At 33.5% G+C, this 24,145-nt stretch overlaps 2 protein-coding genes across 3 annotated transcripts; one reads left to right on the top strand and one right to left on the bottom strand.

Moving 5' to 3' along the window:
* Positions 1 to 7,465: 7,465 nt before the first annotated feature.
* LOC132063220 (putative disease resistance protein RGA3) lies at positions 7,466 to 15,084 on the top strand. Of its 2 annotated transcripts, none has more exons than XM_059455680.1 (2): positions 7,466 to 10,912; positions 14,776 to 15,084. In XM_059455680.1, exons 1-2 carry the CDS (start codon positions 7,582 to 7,584, stop codon positions 14,784 to 14,786), a joined length of 3,342 nt encoding a protein of 1,113 aa, XP_059311663.1. In that variant the 5' UTR covers positions 7,466 to 7,581; the 3' UTR covers positions 14,787 to 15,084. The 2 variants fall into 2 exon arrangements, with proteins under 2 accessions (XP_059311663.1, XP_059311662.1); XM_059455679.1 differs by having other exon boundaries at positions 14,756 to 15,084.
* Positions 15,085 to 21,404: 6,320 nt separating this feature from the next.
* On the bottom strand, positions 21,405 to 23,425 carry LOC132063219 (serine/threonine-protein kinase-like protein At3g51990). The gene has a single exon (XM_059455678.1). It carries the CDS (start codon positions 23,153 to 23,155, stop codon positions 21,752 to 21,754), a length of 1,404 nt encoding a protein of 467 aa, XP_059311661.1. The 5' UTR covers positions 23,156 to 23,425; the 3' UTR covers positions 21,405 to 21,751.
* Between the last annotated feature and the right edge of the window lie 720 nt (positions 23,426 to 24,145).

The raw sequence follows: 24,145 nt of genomic DNA, 5'->3' as shown, positions 1-24,145 counted from the left end.
CCTCTTTCTCTATCATTCATAAATCATATCAATTTCTTTTCAAGAATCTTGATGATTTTTAAAGGTATTATATAACTAAAGGGGCACTAATTCAAAAGAAAAAAAGAATAAAAAGTTTAAAATGAAGTAGAAATCTGGAAAGTGAAATGAAAAAAAAAAGCGCAAGAAATTTTAAAAAGACTCGATGGAGCAGGGGAAAAGTAGGACGAAATATTAAACAGGATATGATAAGGCGAGTTAAAATTAGCCGGTTAAGGTTACTCTTTCTCTTTCCGGCCCACCTGCCCCGTTTATCATCCTTTAATTTTCGCATGTTTACTTCTTCATATTTCGAACCCCTTGCTAAAAATCTTGCCTCCGCCAGTGATACTAGATCAAATACAATAACAAGAACAAAATAGAAGATCGAATCAAGTGAACAAGTGGACGATAAAGACATGATTTACAAGTTTGAAGAATACACTAGATTCCAATATAACTTCAGAACACAACATTAACTGCATTAATACCGCAAAGCCATTTGAAACGGATCCGGCTTCCCTCCAGTAGTTGATCACTCCATTTCCTCCTGTTGACTATTGAAAATTCTTATGCGTGTCCCTTCAACAAATAAATGGTCCAGATTTATTTAGTTAACCTATTTTGGTTAATAGTTAATTTTCGTTCCCTCTCTCCTCATCATATCCAAATAAGATCTCCCAAATATCCGGTAACAACATAAACAAGCAATACAAATGCACTTGGGTAAAAAATTATATAGATTGAAACACGGGCCCAACATGATTAATTTGGTTTTTCATTTTAGTTAGTTTTTATGGTTTGTATATTTTGCAAAGATATCGTGATTGTCCGTAGTGAGTCTCGATATTTTGTTTCTTTTGCTCTTATTTTTTCCCTTAATTTCTCAATTGTTGTTAAAATTTGTCTTATTTTGGTTATGTCCGCATCCTTTTATATTTAGTAAGTTGACAATTCAAATATCCTACATGTCAAGTTTATAATCACAAGATTCAAAGACATTTTATTATATTATATACTTTTTTAATTTAGAACCACAAGATTCAAAAGTCTATCTTTATTTCTTAAACTCCTTCACTTTAATTCGCCAGTCTTTAAGGTTTGTATTTTGTAGATAACTTTTAAAAACATTCTAATTGTTATTATATATAGCAACATGTACAAAATGTATTTTATGTCCCATCACTTTAGTTATAATTAAAAAATGATGGAATTAAGTGTTTGAGATGGAAAGGGTCGGACACAATGAAAGTTGTTCATCGATGTGAAAAAGAAAATTAGTAAGAATATGAGGGGAAATTAATATTTTGATTATAGATTTTTTCTTTTAAATTCTTTAATAGCTTATATGTATACCGATTGTGTTGATATCCATCTCAATTAACTAACTGTTCAGATCCAAACATAAGAACCATTGTTGTATATATTGAATTTTTAAAAAGCAAAACTAATAAAATGTTTTTATTAAATTAATTAAAAAATATGTTAATAAGGGGTAAATTAGTTACATTATAGTTTTTTATATTAACAATTATAGATAAAAAGAATTGTTACAGAGAAATTAAAACTAAGATTTAATTGATTTGATATTGGTTTTGTAAATGAACAAGTAATTTGGACATATATATTTTTAGTAATGTGGCCAAGTAATATGGGACGAAGGGAATACTTCATTTGTTAATTCTTAAAGAACGTGAAAAGTCAAAAGTGAGCAAGTAAAAGTGCACGGAGGAAATAAATATGTGTCGGATAATTAAAATTGAAGTGTATATGTGTATATATGTGGAGAGAATAAATATTCAGTACTGTGACATATGTCCACGTAGGATAAAAAAGCAGTTTAGTAATGTGGCCAAGTAATATGGGACGGAGTTACTTGTTCATTTACAAAACCAAGATAAAATTAATTAAATTTTTTCCATCTTACCCTTAGTAATAAATGTCCTTGAAAATAGTCAATTTTGATTAGAAAGTATTTATTGGAGAGAGATAGGGCTAAGATAGTAAAATATATACACATATTAGTCCCTGCTTAGAGTACAATTTCAGTTGCTTTTTGTACAACTTGTTGTTGATGTGTTCGTCCACTTTAGGCGTTTCCTTTGGCACTTATATATAATAGAAATAATATATATAATATAGAATAGAATATAATAGAAATAGATGGGTACAACATGGAATGCTCTATGTACAATTTGTTAATGATATGTTGGTCCTTCTTTGGCGTTTATATATAATAGAAATATATAATATAATATATATAATATAGAATAGAATATAATACAAATAGATGGGTACAACATGGAATGCTCTATGTATAATTTGTTAATGCTATGTTGGTCCTCCTTTGGCACTTATATATAATAGAAATAATATATATAAGAAATAAAAAAAAATTGTCTTATTTTGGTTATGCCTGCCTCTTTTTATATTTAGTAAGTTGACAATTCAAATGTCCTACATGTCAAGTTTATAATCACAAGATTTCAAAGGATATTTTATTATATTATTCACATTTTTAATTTAGAACCACGAGATTTGAAAGTCTATATTTATTTTTTAAACTCCGTGTCTAGTCAAACGTAGGCACTTAAATTGAGACAGAGGGAGTATATGCCAAATGAAGGAAATGAAAGGATAATTTAGACACTGCAGACCTGCGGGGACTTAAAAAAGTAAATACACAAGAGGTAGAATTAATGTTCAACTTCTGAATTCAGTTACTTTTTGCACAACTTATTGTTCTTTGTGTTTGTCCACCTTGGGCGTTTATTATACATAAGAAAAACATAGAATAGAAAAGTAGACATATATGTTTTAGTAATGTGGCCAAGTAATATGGGACGAAGGGAGTACTTCATTTATTAATTTTTAAAGAACATCAAAAGTCAAGTATAGTAATGTGGCCAAGTAATATGGGACGAAGGGAGTACTTCATTTATTAATTCTTAAAGCCAAGTAATATGGGACGGAGGGAGTACTTCATTTATTAATTCTTAAAGAACGTGAAAGTCAAAAGTGAATAAATAAAAGTGCACGGAGGAAATAAATGTGTCGGAGAATTAAAATTGAATCTTTTTGTACAAACACATGTCCATTCATCATTAATGAAATTGGCAAAATTTATAGTACAAACTAACGTATCCTTCACCAGTGAAATAGGGTACAACATGGAATGCTCTATGTATAATTTGTTAATCTTTGTGTTGGTCCTCCTTTGGCACTTATATATAGAGCCTGTTTGGATGGGCTTAAAAAAAGCAGCTTATAAGCTGAAAACAACCTATAAGCCAAAAAAAAAAAAAAAGTTGGGGTAGCCCGACTTATTTTTTTGGCTTATAAGCTAAGCCAAACGGGCTCAATTATTTTTTGGGCTTATTTTAAGCACAAAAAATGGCTTTAAGTCGCCACCAAACACTCAAAAAAAGTGAAAACGACTTATATAAGTCGTTTTCAGCAACTTATAAGCCAATCCAAACGGGTTCATAATATAATATATAATAGAATATAATAGAAATAGATGGGTACAACATGGAATGCTCTATGTACAATTTGTTAATGCTATGTTGGTCCTCCTTTGACACTTATATATAATAGATAGAAATATATATATATATATATATATATATATATATATATATATGGATACAACATGGAATGCTCTATGTACAATTTGTTAATACTATGTTGGTCCTCCTTTGACACTTATATATAATAGAAATTAGAAATACTGAATTTTCTTAAAAAGAGAAAAAGAAAAAAGAAGGGTTTTACAAGTTAAAAGCATGTGAGAAGAGCTTGTTAGCAAAAATTCATTTCCTGTTGAATGTAACTAGTTGCACTTTGAGTCCGGAACCAAAATGCACCTAAAAAAATCATTTTGAACCAAAATACCTCAACAAAAAAAAAAATGTTATAAAAGTACCTTTATTACTGCGCTAAAGCAGTTCATGGAGACGGAGCCGTTAACTGCTTTAGCGCAGTATTTTACTGCGTTATAGAAGCAGTTAAAAAAAAAAAAATTCTATAACGTAGTAAAATACTGAGTTATAGAAACAATACAAAAAAAAAAAATTGGCCAACTTTTTTTTTTGCAACACTTAGTGTTTTTTTTCATACTTTGACCACTGATTAGTCGTGTGTCAAGACTCTGAAACGTCAATATTTTATATAGAACCTGATTTTTTTTTTTTGCGTACAATAATGTAGGCTCAATACATCAAGGATACGTAAACGTTCGGATCGTCATTTTAGGGGTTGAAAAGGTGTCCGAAGTAAATTTTATTTGTAAACTTTAGGTTTAAGTGTTCTATATACATAGACGTCCATTTTTGTTTGAAGACTTGTTGTCATTAGCTTAAGGTTTTTTATTTTTAGGGTTTAGATTTATTGAAAATAAAGCCATTGCCAAAAGATTTTTAATTGCTTCAGCGCAGTAAAAGATTTTTTTTTTGTTTGTATAGCGCAGTAAAATAGCGAGCACTAAAAAAAAAAAATTGGCAAACTTTTTTTTTTTTGCAACACTTAGTGTGTTTTTTCATACTTTGACCAACGATTAGTCTTGTGTCAAGACTCCAAAACGTCAATATTTTATATAGAACCTGATATTTTTTTCTGCGTACAATAATGTAGGCTCAATACTTCAAGAATACGTATACGTTCGGATCGTCATTTTAGGGGTTGAAAAGGTGCCCGAAGTAAGTTTTGTTTGAAAAAACTTAGTGTTTGACTGTAAGGTTATTTTAGTCAACTTTATATGTCGAGAAAATTAGTCAGCTTTATTTTAAAAAATTGAAACCGCAGAAGTGAAATTGACATTCACAGCTACATTACCCCGGGATTTTTACGTTGAAATCTATTGCGTATCATCATCTTATAAATAAATAAAACTGAAAATTTCACGCCAATTTGGGGAAAAATTGATATTGAATGGGATAAAAGGTATTTTTTTAAAAGTCGGCTTAGCCAAACCTCCTTGTGGCAATTTGCCTCATAGATCTCGAAAAAATACGCAATTTAAAAAAAAGAGAGCGTAAAACGGACGTCCGAGCGCAAAGTTCTGACCATCTAAAGTTTGACCACTTTACAACTAGTTTTTCTTCCTATATTTTTCAGAATTATATTTATATTCAAAATAAAGTTATGTCTTGATTAAAAAATAACACGCTTAAATCAAAATCTTAAAAAATAAAACACTTAAACCTTAAACAAAACTTACTTCGGGTACCTTTTCAACCCCTAAAACGACGATCCGAACGTTTACGTATCCTTGATGTATTGAGCCTACATTATAGTACGCAGAAAAAAATATCAGGTTCTATATAAAATATTGACGTTTCGGAATCTTGACACACGTGACACGACTAATCGTTGGTCAAAGTATGAAAAAAACACTAAGTGCTTCAAAGAAAAGATTTATTAAAATAAGATGTTGCGATCTTTTTATGGAAAAAAACACTAAGTGTTCCTTAAGTGTGTTATTTTTTAATGCATAACTTTATTTCGAATATGTTGCAAAAAAAAAAAAATCGCGTAAATCGAACATCCAAGCGCAAAAAATCGCGTATATTCGAAATAAAGTTACGCTTTAAAAAATAACACACTTAAATCTAAACCCTAAAAATAAAAAACTTTAAGCTAATGACAACAAGTCTTCAAATAAAAATGGACGTCTATGTATATAGAACACTTAAACCTAAAGTTTACAAACAAAACTTACTTTCGGCACCTTTTCAACCCCTAAAATGATGATCCGAACGTTTACGTATCCTTGATGTATTGAGCCTATATTATTGTACACAAAAAAAATATCAGGTTCTATATAAAATATTGACGTTTCGGAGTCTTGACATACAACTAATCATTGGTCAAAATATAGAAAAAAACATTAAGTGTTGCAAAAAATAAAGTTGGCCAATTTTTTTTTTTTTGGTACTGTTTCTATGACGCAGTATTTTACTGCGTTATAGATTTTTTTTTTAACTGCTTCTATAATGCAGTAAAATACTGCGCTAAAACAATTAACGGCTCCATCTCCGTGAACTGCTTTAGCGCAGTAAATTACTGCGCTAAAGGTACTTTTGTAACATTTTTTTTTTGTTGGAGTATTTTGGTTCAAAATGATTTTTTTGGGGGCATTTTGGTTCCGGACTCTTGCACTTTAATCTAGGAGCAACATTGTGACTTGTCAGGCTAACACATTTTTCTCCAATGAAAGCACCGGACTTTAACGCCGGCGGTTATTTAGCTCATGTCAGAGACTCCCAATTCGAGCCATTGGACAACACGAATAATTAATAGAAACAGTAATCATATCACCGTAGGTGACATTTTTATTTCTCCAAGGAAGGTGACGCCCATATATTTGACGGCAACCTGAGCTACCCTAGCTTAACCGGCGCCCCATTCATTAGCAGCCAACTCCGGTTTCGTTAATAAGATAACGACGCGATCACACCAAATCAGTAGTCACACAAAATGAGACTTTCCATCGTTAAATAACAATGAAATTATACAAACTGTCTAGACATCTCAACTCGTCTCCACTCTGTCAGTTGAGCACGTCAACTTACAAAATGTTCATCTAAACACCTCTCAGCGTCGGGTGTCCACGAGACACAGCGGAGACTAGTTGAGGTGTCTAGATGTGCATTCTCAACGTTGAAGTGTTTAGTTGCCAGTTGAAGCCAAATTAAATATTGGGAAAAGGGCCAAAAATATCCTTCTACTTTGGAAAAAGGGCTAAAAATATCCTCCAAACTTATTTTGGGTCAAAAATACCCTTTCTGTTCTTAAAGTTTTCAAATATACCCCTGCCTTGACGTAAGTTATCGGCCAAAATAACCCGAAATTATTTTTTAAACCCTGCTCCATCATTTAAACCCGACCCAACTAAATAATAACCCATAAAATCCCCTTATTCCCCCAATACATACGTATGAAGTTTGAGGGAATTGGAGAATAAGGGGATCTTATTGGTTATTATTTATTTGGGTCGGGTTTAAATGATAGAGCGGGTTTAAAAAAATGATTTCGGGTTATTTTGACGGATAATTTCCGTCAAGGCAGGGGTATATTTGAAAACTTTAAGGACGGGAGGGGTATTTTTGACCCAAAATAAGTTCGGAGGATATTTTTAGCCTTTTTTCCAAAGTAGAGGAGTATTTTTGACCTTTTTCCCTTAAATATTTATCTATGTATTATGCCTAAAATTTTGAGTAACAATCAAAATAACTATTGTATTTAAACTAACAACACAACACAATAGGTAATAACTATCTAAACAAGCGGTAAATTACAAGGTTTAACAGTTTTTTATTAAGTAATATTTTAAAATGTATTTTTCAATGATTTAAATACGAGTGAAATTGGAATTAAAGCAAAGATATTTCGACGTAACAAGCACGGAGACTTCTTTGGTTATTATATACGCGTTGATTTCCTATTTGATTGACTCATAGTCTTCACTACAACGTGATTACAAGAAAACTGGCATTTCTATCAAGGTAATTGATTTGCTCTAGCCTTGATCAAACATACTTGTTGATTTTCTCATAATTTTGAATGCCATTCATGGCAGAAGCAGTACTTTCTGCTCTAATGGAAGTCCTCTTCCAAAAGATAGCTTCCCAAATTTTCCAAAAAAATGGACTGTCAGCAAGTACAAAAAAGGAGATGTTAAATCTGCAAAGCACATTATCAACAATTCAAGCTGTCCTACAAGATGCTGAGGATAGGCAAATGAAAGAAAAAGCTTTGAAGAACTGGCTGGTGAAGCTCAAAGACATAGTTTATGAAGCAGATGATTTGTTGGATGAATACATGACTGAATTGCTTCGTCATAAGGTAATTCTTGATGACCAGGAAACCCGTTATTGTGTTTTCTATGCTGTCAGTTCTCTTTATCTGGATGGTACATTACTTTTTCTCGGTTATCGTATGAAGTTGAAGCTGAAAGAAGTTGGAGAGAAGTTAGACTTGGTAGCAAATGAGAGAGCCAAATTCCATTTCAGAGATGTTGTTTGTCAAAAAAGCTTGTCTTGTGAAAGACCACAATCAGACTCTTATGTAATAGAATCAAAGATTTTAGGGAGAAATAAGGATAAAGAAAACATAATCAAGCTACTTATAGAATCTGCTGTATCAGTTGTGAGCATTGTTGGAATTGGAGGAATTGGGAAGACAACAGTTGCGAAATTGGTTTACAATGATGCCGTTGTAGAGAATAGTTTTGATACAAGAATATGGGTTTGTGTCTCAGAAGGATTTGATGTTAAAAGACTTCTTAAAGCAATCATAGAATCTGGCACTGGTAGTAGTTGTAACCTTGTAGAGATGGATGCGATCCAGCGGCGTGTCCAGCAGTTGATGTTGGGCAAGAAGTGCTTGCTTATCCTAGATGATGTATGGGATGATGATCATGAGAAATACGAGAGATTAAAGAACTTAGTTCACAATGGTTTGGATGGGAGTAAGCTCTTAGTAACTACTCGCAATGAAAAGGTTGCGCTACTGATGGGTACAACAAATCCATATCATTTGGAAGGCCTTTCAGATGGTGATTGCTGGTCCTTGTTTCGGGAACTTGCATATAAGAATAGGCAAGAAGAACTATTAGCTCTTGAAGAGGTTGGGAAAGAAATTGCAAAGAAATGTAAGGGAGTTCCTTTAGCGGCAAAGGCCCTTGGAAGTTTAATGTGCTTGAAGAATCAGAAATCTGAGTGGTGCTTCATCCGAGATTGTGCAATGTGGGATCTTATGGGACATGACGATGGAGCTGGAATTCTTTCTGCCCTAAGATTAAGTTATGAGGACTTGCCAACACATCTGAAACAATGTTTTGCATATTGTTCCATATTTCCTAAGGGCTATCGGATAAATAAAAACACATTGATATGCCTATGGATGGCGGAAGGATTTGTTCCGTCCTCTGAAAGCATGCCACCAGAAGAACTTGGGAATGGTTATTTCAATGAGTTGTTGTGGCGCTCCTTCTTCCAAAATGTGAGAAGAGATTTTGATGGGAATATAGTCGAGTGTGACATGCATGATCTTGTTCATGATCTTGCCAAATCTGTAGGTGGTGTTGATTGCTTAACAATAGAATTTGGCAAGGAAGTTATCATTCCTGTGGCCACTCGCCACTTATCAATGTTTGGCAATGAGATGGTACCCAAAGAACCTGGCATGTTAAAGAGTGCTCAAAAGCTGCGATCGTTTCTTCTTTTGGATGGGCAGAGAAATGTCACAAAACTTTCCAAGAGTTTCTTTTTGAGTTTTAAATCTATTCGGGCTTTAGATTGCAGCGGTAGTCGCATAAAGAAGTTGTCTAATTCAATCGGTACTTTATTACATCTAAGGTACCTCAATCTTTCAGATACTCTGCTGAAAACATTGCCCAAGTCTATCTGTTGCCTCCTTAATCTTGAAGCTTTAATACTTAAGCATTGCAACCATCTGATAGAACTTCCAGCAGAAACTAGAAAGTTGGTGAACCTTAGGCATCTGGATATATACGGATGCACATCCTTAACCATGTTACCTCGTGGCATTGGACAAATGAGATCCCTTCAAACGTTGCCAGTTTACATTGTTAACAATGCTGCTGCTAGTGACGTCTCAGAGTTGCAGAGACTTGATCTTCATGGTGAATTAATGATCAAGAACCTCGAGAATTTGTCCAATGAGATATATGCCAAAAATGCGAACTTGAAAGGGAAGAGGCACATCCGATCTCTAAAATTAATATGGGAGCAAGTTGAAGAAATGGAAACAAGAGAAAATGTTGAGCGAGTTGTTGAGAGCCTTCAACCCAATTCTGATTTGAGGAAGTTACACATAGAGGGGTATATTGGTGCAAATTTCCCCAGTTGGTTGATGACTACATACTTGGTACACATTGTGGAACTCTGGCTTCTCAAATGTCACAGGTGTGTGGAGCTGCCTCAACTAGGGAAGCTGCCTTTTCTTGAGGTTCTAACTGTTGATGGGATGGATTCTGCAATGTATTTCTGCGATAGTTCTGGTGAAAAGGATTGGGCTACCAATTTTGCATCACTGAAGCAACTGACCGTCAGGAATATGCCCAATCTATTGGGATGGTCAGTTAATGAAGATCATAGTATTCTTCCTTGCCTAAAGAAATTTATGTGCGAGGCATGTCCCTATTTGAATAACTTGCCAGATCTTCCCTGTCTCGACTCATTAGAATTGTCCGATTGTAGCAGTGCATTACTAGCAGTGACAGCAGCCAAGGTTACCTCCCTCACTCATCTTATGATCAGTGGATTGGGACTTCTACACTTACCTGAAGGGCTGCTGAAAAACAATATAAATCTGTCGTCTGTAGAAATTAGAGATTGTCCAGAGATTCAGAGTCTTTCGAGTGAGCTGAAAGTTCTTCCTTGTCTCGAGTCATTAAGCATCAGTAACTGTAACAATCTCAGTTCTGTGCTCGATTCCTCTGGGTTTGGGACGTTGAAGTCCTTGTCCATTCATGGTTGCCCTAACATTAACCTGGAAAAAGGGTTACAAAGTTTACAGTTGCTTCAATATGCATCACTCTCTGAATGTGAAAACTTGACAATCTTGCCGATGACTATGCAACACCTTACATCTCTCCAAACTCTGCATATATGGAGCTGTCCTGAGATGTATATGCTTCCAGAATGGCTAGGAGACCTCATTTCCCTTAGAGATTTGGAGCTGTGGTACTGTGGTAATCTAAGTTCTTTACCAGAATCGGTGAAAAAGCTAACCAAGCTTCAGTTTCTATCTATATGGGGCTGTCCAAACTTGGGATTAAGATGCAGAAAGGATGTCGGAGAAGATTGGCACAAAATAAAACATGTTCCATTCATCAAGATTAATGGCCCATATATCCAAGCTATCCCAGGTAATTAATGCATTTTAGATCAATTGCGTTTTCTGGTTACACTGAAACAATCAGAATATTATGCATTACTTCTCATTTTGTTCAACATGACTTGAGGTTCACAGAGATAAAGAGAAAGATATTGAATATGATTGACTTTATTATTCATGTATTGAAGGGGAGCCCTAGAGCAATAGTAAAGTTGTCTCTATTGTGACCTATACCTATAGGTCGTGGTTTGAGTCGTGAAATCGTTCATCGATGCCTGCTTCAGGGTAGGCTACCTACATTACACCCCTTGGGGTGTGGCCACGTTACCTGAACACGGATGCCCTTTATTGAAATGCTTCTTATAATATTAATTGAGGATAAGATGTTAAATCAAATTTGATGTTACCATTATTTAAAAAAAAAAAAAAAAAGATGTTAAATCGAATTTAAAATTAATATAAAGTACTCCAGTATTTTTGTATGTTAAGTTTGACTTTTCTTGAAGGTAGTTTTGCATTTTAAGGAGGAGGTTATTTTATTCGACAAGCTAAAGTAGATAGACGGTCAAACCAAAATGAAGGGGAGAAGTATAGCAAAAACACTGTTCTTGCTTTTCATTTGTAAAAGATTGTCCTTAAGTGTTTGAACTTCATATTGGACCAACATTCCGCAACCCTCTTTATTGATCGTGACTTAGAACCGACTATACTTCGCGAGCACCGGTAGAATAATTGTTGTTAAACTTACATTAGTTATTTTTTTGCCAGGGGATTTTTTATGTTTCGTTAAAGATTTGTATGTTAGTATAAAATAAGTGTGGGAGTTAAAGAACCTCTAGTTTGAGGGAGCCCTTGCATTCGTTCTGGATAGCTTTGAGAGAATTCTTAATAACAAAAACAACAACATACCAGTGTAATCTCACAAGTGGGGTCTGGGGAGGATAGAGTGTATGCAGACCTTACCCCTACCTTGAGACATAGAGAGGCTGTTTCCAATAGACCCTCCGCTCAAGGAAAAGCATTTCAAAGAAGGTTGGAATTATTGAGTATTGAAATGATATGCCCAATAGTGTGGAATGAATATAAAGGATCCATATAGCCAACACCGACTAGTTTGGGTTGAGCTAGTAGATTGATTGACAGTCTGAACATACAGATAGCAGCATCAGTTTGGTTTCTTATTCAAAAGCTTTACTGAGTCGGTCGATTTGGTTCTCAGTTAAAAGGTTCATATAGATAAATGTTAAACAGATTAAGGTTCCTGATTGAATACCATAATGCTATCTATCTGTGTCGTTTATGCATCAACTGTGAATATTGTGGGAGTAACCCCTACCATCGGGGGTTTGGTGTTATTAGTACATCATTCCACATAATGTATTAGCTACTTTATCCTTTTCTAATCCTACCATGATTACAGTAACTTTTGTTACTATTGATCATACTATGTTCCCCTTGAGTATCCCATTTATGATAATCCAGATGTATCATAAGTCCAAATCGAATGGCTCCTTGTATCTTTTACCCAGAATTTCTACTAATTAAATGATTTTGGAGCTAAAATTGCTGTTTTAGTGAGCACATGTAAGTAGTTGTTTTGTGCTTAGCAATTGCGCCAGAGATCATTCATCTGTTTCCCTCGAGACTCCTTCCGTTTGCTATATGATCAACAATGGTTTTTGTTGTAGAAGTCATACGAAGCTCCCAATGTATTGCTAGTTTATTTTGCTGGTTCAGTTTGTACTTGGTAAGTCAAACCTCTCTATAATAGCAGCGTTTGTCCGAAAATTTCATGGCTGCTATAGTGAGGTGCTGTTATGTATGTATACTGACATTTGATGTTTAGATCTCATTTAGCTGTTATAAACAAAAGTATGCAAATAATTATTTCTCTGTGCTTTTTATGTTACATATAAACGAAAACAAGTGCTTGTTAATTTTAAATCTCATTAATTAAAAATTAAAAAGACTAATAAATCCATAACTAGCTGTACCATACCGATAAAGAAATATTTCAAGTTTGATATAAGAATTCTACAATTGTATGTTGTTTCGTAAATATCATTCTCGTAGTGATAATATAACGCTTGAATTACGAAGAATATTGTCCAAACTTTTTACAAAAGGGAATTCAATAGCTTTTCCTTGAAGGCTGTCTAAGAGGTTAACAGTTGACTCTTCTATCTCACACCAGTAACAATTGACTCTTAATAATAGCTTTTTTTTTTGATACATAATATATTTTTTACAAAATATTATTACACAATATTTGAGTATGGCTGTTATAGAGAGGTAATTTTGCAAAGAGTGTACCGCTATAATGCCATTGCTGTTATAGGTCAAATGCTGTTATAGAAAAGTAAAATATAACATGAAAAATCGGTTTCAGAGAAAATCAGGCCGATATAGTGAAATGCTGTTATAACGAATGACAATTATAGAGAGATTTGATTGTAGTTTACGATCAAATTCTGGATTTCATTAGTTCCCGAGCTCTGGCATAGTCTTTTTTTTTTTTTTTTTTTGTATAGAATTCAGATTCTTTTGTTAGCTCCAATGACAAATCATGTAGCTACTGCGTCTTCTTGAAGCCTTTTTATGAAATCACTTACTTCATCAAAAAAAAAAAAAAAAAAAAAAAATTAACTGGCCTAAGATGAAGTATAATTCTTGGTGCAAAATATTCTAATACAAGAAATAGAAAGATACAAATAGCTCCCATGCACCCTCCCACACTTGGAATAACATTTGTGCAGGTTGGGATCTTTGTCTTGAAGTATTCTCTGGATAGTAGGAGATGGAGAAAAATAAATGTTTTGAAATGACTCTTGGATCCAAAATTCGTCGCCATTAACATGATTAATGGGCGTCGTAACTTCAATTAGGAACACTTTAACCATCTCAGACTACTCACATGATAAACAAACTTTCCATGCTAATCTTTCTGTTGATCTTCCTGAACACATCATCTATAGATTGGACAACACATAAATTAGAAATTCCAACCACTAGGAAGATTTCTTCGTAGGGAAACTAAATGGAAGTGGATTGTTCAGTACTACATCAACCTACCATCTTTTACTATCACAACTTGGAAAAGATCACACACTTAACTGTTAGTGGCTCTGAAGTTAAACACTTTGAACAAATAATGTACTTCCTTTGGCTAGTTGTGCATGACAGAATTCCAACAGCTGACTTCCTTCATAAACGAAGGATCAGACATAATAATTTATGCTACTGGGCTGCAATGAGGTAGAAAATGTTGACCATATCTTCCTTAAATGGAAGTATGCAAAAACATTGGACTAATCTGGGAGTTCAACAACACGCCAACATGCACAACCCTTTTTTCCAAGATTAAAAATGAATGTACGAACGAAAATATTGTGCATAACTTGAAACAGCAAGAGTTATTCCTTTCTGTTTTTGGCACTATGGCTAATAGAAACAACAATCTATTTAACGATAAGTAAGAAGTGCTTGCTATCCACAATGTTGTTACAAGAGTAACTGAGGATAGAACCCTAACATGTCACAACAAAATCCTCCATCAAACTATTGAAGATGTCAAATGGAACCCTCCTCTTACTAACACTTCTATAAACTCAATGTTGATGCTGCTGCTAAAGCAAAGTTTGTCAATGAGGGAGTATGAGATGTAACTAGAAATAATAGTGGGGAATTGGATAGTTGGATTCACCAAAAATATTCCCTTCACAACTAACACATTTGCAGATATTACATTGCTCCTGATTGGGGTTGTGGTAGCATTGTCGTTTAATTTATATGCATCGTGGAAGGCTCAAGAAAAGTAGTCCACATGCTAATTAATGGAAATGAATGTTATGCTAAATCTCGGTGATGACTGCAGGTTATCCTTGACTACTGCAGGTTATCCTTGACTAAGGTGGGGATTAATATTGCTACAACACCCTATGTATAGTGAAGCCAACCAAGTAGCTGATGGACTAGCCAAATATGGAAGCAAGCTGAATGTACCTAAGTTTATTCTTTTAAATGTTATCTAATTTTGCCTCCTTTTGTATCTGTATGTTATGAAAGGTCAGTTAGTGCACTAAACCTTAATATTCTAATAGTATGTAGTATCCCTATTACCTAGACAAAAGAGGATCTCTTCTCTTCATCCATTAATATATATTTTGTCCTATATCCAAGTAATTCTCAGCAGTCCTAACCAGATCTATCTTCTTTTCTTTTCGTATTATCATTGTCATGTTCACTTTAGATAGGTTGAACAATAAGAATATCAAGTGACACGTTCAGATCTGCTATTTTTCATCAGAATATACTATGGTCAATAGAATGGCCAGTTAACATTTCAAAAGAGAGAAGCACATGTAAAATGGAAAGCCATAAAGGCAGGCAAAGGAACATAATTTTCTTGCAAGGAGACACGAGCTAAAAGCCCAAACATTTTGGAGTGTCAAGTTCAACTTCTTCCTACTCGTCTTTGAATCTTGAAAACTGTAGCTCCAATTTGTCTCTTACTACAAAAGGAATTTGGCTGCTATGATAATGGTAATTGGATACAGCTTTTTGTCTGTGTTTTTACAGTTGCCTTTCTCGTGGTATCCACTTGTTTGTTACACACATAGTATATCAAAATGACTAGTCACACTCCCACAATTCCTCTAAAATTTTTACAGTTGATAATTATTATTTTTCTAATACTTCTGCAACGAAGTGACTTTAAATTTTAGTGTTTTAACATTATTTTTAAATCTACAGTACTTAGAGATAAAGAACATATCCATTGTAAAATACCTAATAATGAGTCGATTTACCATACTAGTGCAAATTGACAGGGATACTTTTATAACGAGTATGTTTCTCTCAAGAATGCCTAATAGCAGAAAATTAGGACAGCAATCAGTAGTCTGTTTTCATTAGTGAAGGAATTAGATTCAGGTCACCAATGTGGGTCAACTCAGATCCATATAAATAATAAATAAGACATAATTATATATTTAATTTATATTAAAAGGATGAAAAGACACAACTGTTACGACTCCTCCTCTCCTCCTGAACAAGTGTCATGTGTCTGTTAAATAAGAGGAGAGCAACTCCTGCATTATTTTTATCCTAAAAACACAGACAAAACTTCTCTTTTTCCTTCTAATTTTACAAAGTTCCTCTGAAGATTTTATTGGAGATTCTTCCTCGAAAGCAAGAACGAATTTCTGTAACTAAGGTACAATCATAGACTGTGGCTATTTCGGTGTAGTTCTGTTTCATAAACATGTGATTGCTCTATTCCATTAGTGAAACAAATATATGGATCATGGGAGAAATGTATATTCTTAGATTGTTATATTTTCCTTCAATTAGGCTAGAAAGGAAAATTTTCCCCATTTCTGCAGCCACTTCGAACACCACACCATGTATATTGTTTGTGAAAAAAGATTAAAAAAAGAAAATAGGAGAAGAAAGTGTGCACTTAAAAGCACGTACTAATGGATTAATGTATAAATAATGTGGAGATTCCTAAATACTATGTAAAAAATTAGAAAAAAGGTATATATATTTCCGTCTTACGACAATGGTTTCAGGACATCCACCAGTCCGAACAAAAAGACATTGTTTTTTGAGTTCAGCAAAATAGTACACTGTTTAGATTCATCTGTTTGTACCCATTAAGACAACTGAAATTCTGCAAATCAGAATATAGATGGAAGGGAAAAGGTCCAATATGCTATTGAACCTTGCAAAATTATCAAATTTTACATTATCCATTAATTATTAGAGTCAAAATATAACCCGGTTGTTATTGCATTGGCCAAAATATGTCCTTATTTACTAACGGGGGAAGCTTTCCAACAAATGGACAATTTCACAAGGAAAAATGGTCACTTTGCCATTGAACTATACAAGATGGTCCATATTTTCCCCTAAATTTCGATTAAGAGGGCGCCTCAAATCATCTCAAATGGAACTCAAATAATGAACAAGTGCACCACCAAGTTAAATTTCCACCGATTTGAACATTGATACTACTTTAGATTTTAAATCATTTGCAACAATACTGTGACGGTCAAGATGGAGTTATAATGGTTAAGGTAGTCTTACGATCAAGGTAAAATGGTCACTGGCAAAACTGGTAAAGACAAAAGTGTGAGAAAGATCATTTGAATATAATGATTTTTGTGTGAATTTTAAATGTGTTCTTATTGTGAGTGTCATTGGGGTGAAAGTGGCGGTGGGGTAGTGATGATCTTCAAGCAGAATTTTTGAGTGGAGAGAATCAATTGTTATGGTGGTAATCGATTTAGAGTGATGATGAATAATGATCGAGAAAAATGAAACCTGTATAATCTCACAAATTTCATGAAAAAATTTGGACCATTTCATATAGTTCAGGAATTTTTTTATTCATTTTCTCTTGTGAAAATGCTTATGTGCCGGAAAGATTATGTCACATATTTAGACCAATATTGTTGTCAAGGATATGTTTAACGTCAACTACTATTGAACGACAAATTTGAACCATTTCACAATTCAAGGCATATTTGGACTTCTTCCCTGAATAGAGTGAGAATTAAGCAATTGCAGTTTAATTAATGGCTGTAAAGTTTCAATTTTTCTCTTCTATCTTCCTTCCAAAAAATATTCTCCAGATGATCCTAGAAGTAAAAGGAAAAATAAGAAGAAGAAGAAGAAGAGACAAAAGTGGTAACCCCCTGATTCTATGAGTTATCCCAACTCCGCAATCTTTAGATATAACCCAATAATAACAAGAACTATCTCTTAATTTTAAGCAAGTCAGAAACAACTATTAAGGTGTTTAATTTATAAGTTAATCAAAGGGTAAGAGGGTGTTTGACTAAGCTTATAAGCTGGTCCAATCAGCTTATAAACACTTTTTAATTTATTTATGCGTTTGGTAAACATCAAAAGTGCTTATAAGTCACCATAAGCTATAAGCCATAAGTTGGCCATCCCTAACATATTATTTTACAGCTTATAAGCACTTTTAGTTTGACCAACCTTTTTACAATTTTATCCCTAATATTCTTATGCAATTCCTTAAATACCTTTTCTTAAATCAAAATCCCTAACCCGTTAGCATTTGTTTTGTAAATTCTCCAAACTTAAAATTTTCTCGACACCTTTAATGTTAACAACAATTCTATACATTCTCGTTAGCATTATTTGGGGAAATAAATTTATTTCTTCTTTTGCATAGATGCATCCTGGAGCATTTTGCAATCTCTCTTGAACCCCTTATCTTGTTCCTTCTTGATATATTAATGTCATCTATGTATTTTTTACTTATGCTTGTGCATGTATTCTTTTTATTATTAGTATATAATTTGCAACAGTGATTAATAAGATATGTTTTTGTCGTGAACTTGCATGTGTGTCGTGTTAAATGTTACATATACTTATGATTATATTTTAGCTTATTATAAGATAATTTTTATATAAAAATAATTTTATCTAATCAATTTTGTATTAAAAATAAAGTGAGACATAAATTATGTCGTATTTGAAATAATATAAGATTTTGTAAAAGTTGCATTCTTATATGTAATAACTTTAAGGACATTATAGTCATTTTAACAGAAAATATGCTTATCATCTCATTTTTAGGAAACATTTTAGTTGTTTCTTACTAGTTTCAGTAGTTTTATCCAAACACGTAACTGCTTATTTATTAAATCAGTTTCAGCATTTAAAAGTACTTATCAACACTTAATGCTGATCGGCTATTTAAAATCAGCTAAGTCAAACGGGCTCTAAGTATTTTTTGAGTAGTGTTTGTGTTTGGTAATATTAAAAGTGCTTATAAGCCAACATTATAAGTTGATCATTCCTAACTTATAATGTTACGGTTCATAAGCATTTTTAGTTTGACCAAACTTTTACCATTTTATCCCTAATACCGTTTGTCTGAAATACTCTTTCTAAAATATTATTTTAATTATTTTTCTATTCTATTTTCGGCATTCGACTATTTTATGTAAAAAAAAAAAAAAAATTAGATTATATTTTCTATAAATATCTTTAAGAATATTTCAGTAATTTTAAAGTATCAACACTTTTTCTCTAAACACACTAATTGTTTATTATCAATTTCGACATTTTTATTCAAACACATAATTGCTTGTTTATAAAATTAGTTTGAACACTTAAAAGTGGTTTTCAACCCTTTGATGTTTATCAATTACAAATACTTTTAATCAGCTAACTAGCTAACTCAAACTGACTTTATATCAATCCTTATTGTTCATGTCGGATGTTGCTTTATATAAAGAAAAACTAAGAATGAGATTTTTTAAATAAGGGTACTAATTTTAATGGGTTATAAATATATGAAAAGACTAAAGGCTCTTTAAGTAGGCGTTTGGCCATGATTTTTGAAACCATGGTTTCAAACCAGCGTTTGGACATGCGTTTTTACTCATGGTTTGAAACCATAGTTTCAACTTTTTTAAATGTAAAATTTAACCCATATGTTTATATTTTGTAAAAAAAAGACCCATAAGTTGGTAGATATTTTTGACAATTACCCCCATCAATCATTTACCAATCTCATTAACTTCCAGCAAATTTTATTTATGTCTACCAACCTTTTAATTTATATATGTCTACCAATTTTATTTATGTCCACCAACCGTCCAATTGATGATGTATTTTTAGAAAGGTCTTCTAGTATTAATTTTGAGCCGGTTGTTATGAATTAACGTATTGATTTTGTTATGAACTATGACTTGCTCATTGATAAGATTGTATAAGAATTGAGAATGTTTTGATAGCTTTCACAACTCGCGGCTTTTAGGCCTATAGTTAGAAAATACTCCTTAAAATATCCAAATTGCATGTCCAAACATAATTTCAAACCATGTCCAAACGGAGCCTAAAAGCTATCACCCGTTTTCCATCATTATCCCATGTACAATTCCCTCTACATTCAACGTTATTATGTCATATGGCGTGAACGGGAAGTAAAATTTAAAATCCCAGACATACCAGGATGGACATGTATAAATTAATAAATGCAGTATCTAAGTTGATTAAGACGTTTGTTATATAAAAAAAAATGGACATATGTATCATGGCTATATATGGAAAGGCCAGCGAAGATTTGAGTATGAGTGTATGACAAGTATAATACTGGTTATGACAAATGCACATGTATATAATAGTAATAGTAATATTTAATACATCAATAAATCTGTTTTGGTGAAATGCATCATTAATTGAGATCAGAACATGCAATTTGATTAGCCAAATAATCAACACAACAACTTCTCTTGGATGTACAGGATAAAATTCACAAATAGCCATTTCTCAGCCCGTGTAATTGAAAAATAGCCACGGTCATGGAGTTTTATCTGTGAAATTTGAAACTCCAAGACATGACCGAAAAACAGCCAATAAGCGCTAATGTTAAGCTCAAATAATGTAGAAATCTCAATAAACAACTTGACTTTGAGAATTAGTATATTTACCTGAACAAAGATAAGATTTCAGAAGAAAAACATGTTAATCCGATATATCTACTTTCTTCACAGTAAAATAATCATATTTTTTCTTGATCAACATCACAATACAAGATCTGTTCAGCTACTTTTCTACAATATGTAAATCTCATAATTTCTCTTGACCAACATCACAGTACAAGATCTTGTTCAGCTACTTTTCTACGAGTTGTAAATCTACCTTTGCAAGATATGTAACATATACACTCAGAGGGTCGCATTTCAGAAAAATTGAGTTTATACAGTTCTGTTAGGGAATAAGACATTCCCGAATAAGTGCATCTGTTAGAACAGATGTAACAAGTTATATTCAAAATCAGAAAATGGACATGTCCAACGTCCTGCAAGACCTTCAATCACCAAGGAATAACTTTGAACTAAGAGGATGTGAAGTAATGCTTGATCAATTCCCCAACAAAAAGGGTAGAAGAGGAAACACTGCCAGATCGTTATCCAAATCAACTCGATCAACCAAAAACTCAACAAGTTTTAGCTTTTTTAGCAGTGCCAGATCTTAACTCCTTTACAGCAACTTCAAGTTTTACAATTGTAGAAGACAGATATCGAGAGAATCTCACCACCACAACCAACCTTAAAAAAATGTATACAGAAATGTTGCAAAGCATAAACACATTCAAGGACCATACGTATATCCGCAACAAGGTATCTAAGATGCTCAGAAAAAGAACATTTTGACAACTTTCCACTGAAAGATCAGAACACAAGAACTCAATATTAATAGAGTAATACGATTAGAGCAGAAAGATAACAAATCAAACTGCATGTCTGATGAACATATGAAAATTTTATGTACCTTGCGAGGGCCAGTGACCTGTTCCTAGATGCTGGTTCATTCCCCTTGCGGTTAATGAGAAAAATGCATTATGTAACAGCATTAAAGGTTCATCTTCCCTCTCATGGAGTTCCAATGAGGAATTAGGATATTTATGCTTTTTATGCAGACAAGTAAATATAAGCATGCCGTCAATGAGTTTTGGTATAAGCCAGTAACATATGGAAGCTAATCATTTGTCACTATTCATATACTATCAACAATTGAAATACAGAAGAAAGGATGAACAATTTGTGAAAAGTACAACAGGTGTGCTTTTGAGCAACATACATGACTAATCAAATCGAATTTACTAATGCTCTAAAATAAGAGCATAAAGAATTCGACAACCCTACAATATCTTACTTCCATACGATTTGAAAGCAACAGCAGCTTCCAGGAAGTAGCTTCACTTGCTCATCAAATCAGAAAGAGATTCCGAATGACTTTCCAACTATTACAATGCTCTACTGAGATTGGCAAGTTGGCATCCAGACTTCAAGAGATTTGAACTAACAATCATATCAGCTCTTTAATCCCTATCTGAATGCTCACCAACTGAACTGTTTCTTCTCGAACGGGATGTACCTCCTCTACCATTGCTGTGAACTAAAGTCTCATGGTTTCTTCTACCAACAACTGAGCCACTTACATATCTGCAGCTCAAAGCTCTACTAATAGATTTTGGCTTAGGTTCAACCCCGCCGCCATCTCCCTGAAATTCAGACAGCCCATCATTTCCAGCCATTAAATCCATCAAATTGCTGCGCAAACCCAAGTCAGAGTAAACCCTCGGCGAATTCCACATTGGCGTTGCAAGTCCAGCATCTCCACCATCCAAATCTCTTTGTTTACTAACTTTTCTAGACTCCACAGGTCGGCCTACTGTCTCAACCATCAAACAAGGATTGGTAAAACCATTCCAAGAATGTAAAGGTACCAACTTACTCAACCCACTCAAACATTCGGACACCTCCTTCATTGTTGGCCTCCTCTCCCTACATGACCTCACACATTTCGCAGCCACAACCGCCAATTGCTTTCTTACACAAGGATCCTTGGGAGGCGGAATCCTCGGATCATATACAGCCAAGAGCTTCCCTCTCTTAATCAACGGAATCGCCCAATCCACAATAGACGGCGGTGAATACGCTACATCAATAGCTTTCCTCCCACTAATAATCTCCAACAACAAAATCCCAAAACTAAAAACATCAGTTTTTGTACTCAAATTATCAGGAGTCACATAACATGGATCAAGATAACCCATAGTACCAGCAGGAGGAGTAGACCTCAACCTAAAATCATCAAGATGACACCTTAATGCTAACCCAAAATCACCCAAACGAGCATTGAAATTCCTGTCTATCAACACATTAGCAGACTTAATATCACGATGAATAACAGGAGGAGTCAAAGAATGTAAAATATCAACAGCTTTAGCAGTTTGTAAAGCCATTTTTATCCTTCTACCCCAACTAAGCGGACGAGAATTGGAGTGAAGGACATCATAAAGCGTACCATTAGACATAAACTCAACAACCAAAAGAGTGTCATGAGAATCATTAGAAAAACCAACAAGATTAACCAATCTTGGGCTTTGTAATTTGGAAAGAATATCAATTTCATTCTCTACCTCATTACAATTATCAGATGAAGTGGTGATTCTTGAAACAACATTTCTAGAAGACCTTTTAACAGCTACAAGACGACCATTACGAAGTATACCTTTATAAACAAGTCCATGGCTACCTCTACCAAGAAGCTTTTGTTCAGAGAAACCATTAGTGGCTAATTCAAGATCTTTGTAGTTAAACTCTTGAATTTTGATGGGTTTTTCCTTTTCTTGATTATGGGTTTTCTTGGGAGTGGTTTTACAACTCTGAGAATTGGAAATTGATATGGAAGATTCAGCTTTACATGATAGATAACCCATAAAGTTCTGATTTTTCTTCTTCTGTACACTCAACAAACTTTTTATGTGTGTTTTTTTGCATATAAATAATGGCAAATCCAGAAGAAAAAAGAAAGGTTTTTGATGGGTTTTTCAGTGATAAAGAGTTTTTTCTAGTTTTTGCAGATTTTTGCAATTTGGTGATAATTGTGGTGAGGAAGGAGAGCTGTTGCGGTTATAATGGGTTGTCCACTCTCCAAAATGGAATCCCAAGAATTGCCACCACTTTGTATTTATATTTGGCTTATACTCCGTCTCAAATTATTTTTTGTGCTTTCTAAAAAGTCATTTTCTTAAATTATTTGGGATTTTAAAAGTTACGGACAAAATTTATTGTTCTGTTCCTATTTTATCCTTGGTTTATTATTTTTAAAGACTACAAACATATAAATTATGGAGAGATTAACATAAATAAAGTTAACATAGTTAAAATCCCTCCTAATTAACATTTTTTTAAGAAACTCGTAAGAGAGAAACATGACAAATAGTTTGAGAAGGAAAGAGTAAGAAATAAGGTAGTTAATGGAAGATTTATTGTAACCAAAATTACAGAATTGATGAAATTGATTGCACTTTCAACTTGTTCCCAGGTAAGAGTCGTTTGAAAGGGTTATTAATGGAGTTAATCCAATTTAAACCTTTTTTCATTATCTCAGTCGATCAGAATTGATATGTCAAATGCATCAGCCATCAAGAAACAATTCTATAATCAATATTAGAAGTTAGTAATTAACAACGATTGCCATGAAGTAAAGAATACTACGGGGGAAACCCACAAAAAGGGGGGAAAATGTTTTGGGGGAAAATGTTTTACTTGAAACTTCTCACGGAAAAGTAATTTTTCTACACGGATTTAATTAATTACGGTAAATTTGAAGACGGTTTCATTATATTAATCCGGGAAAAGATCTAAATTTTTTTGAGGAAATGTCATTTATAGTTTAAATTGAAGAAAATGATTTTTTTTAATAA

The sequence above is a fragment of the Lycium ferocissimum genome, chromosome 7 (assembly GCF_029784015.1).
Source record: "Lycium ferocissimum isolate CSIRO_LF1 chromosome 7, AGI_CSIRO_Lferr_CH_V1, whole genome shotgun sequence".
NCBI classification, from domain to species: Eukaryota; Viridiplantae; Streptophyta; class Magnoliopsida; order Solanales; family Solanaceae; genus Lycium; species Lycium ferocissimum.
This window is presented reverse-complemented; position numbering and strand designations above follow the sequence as displayed.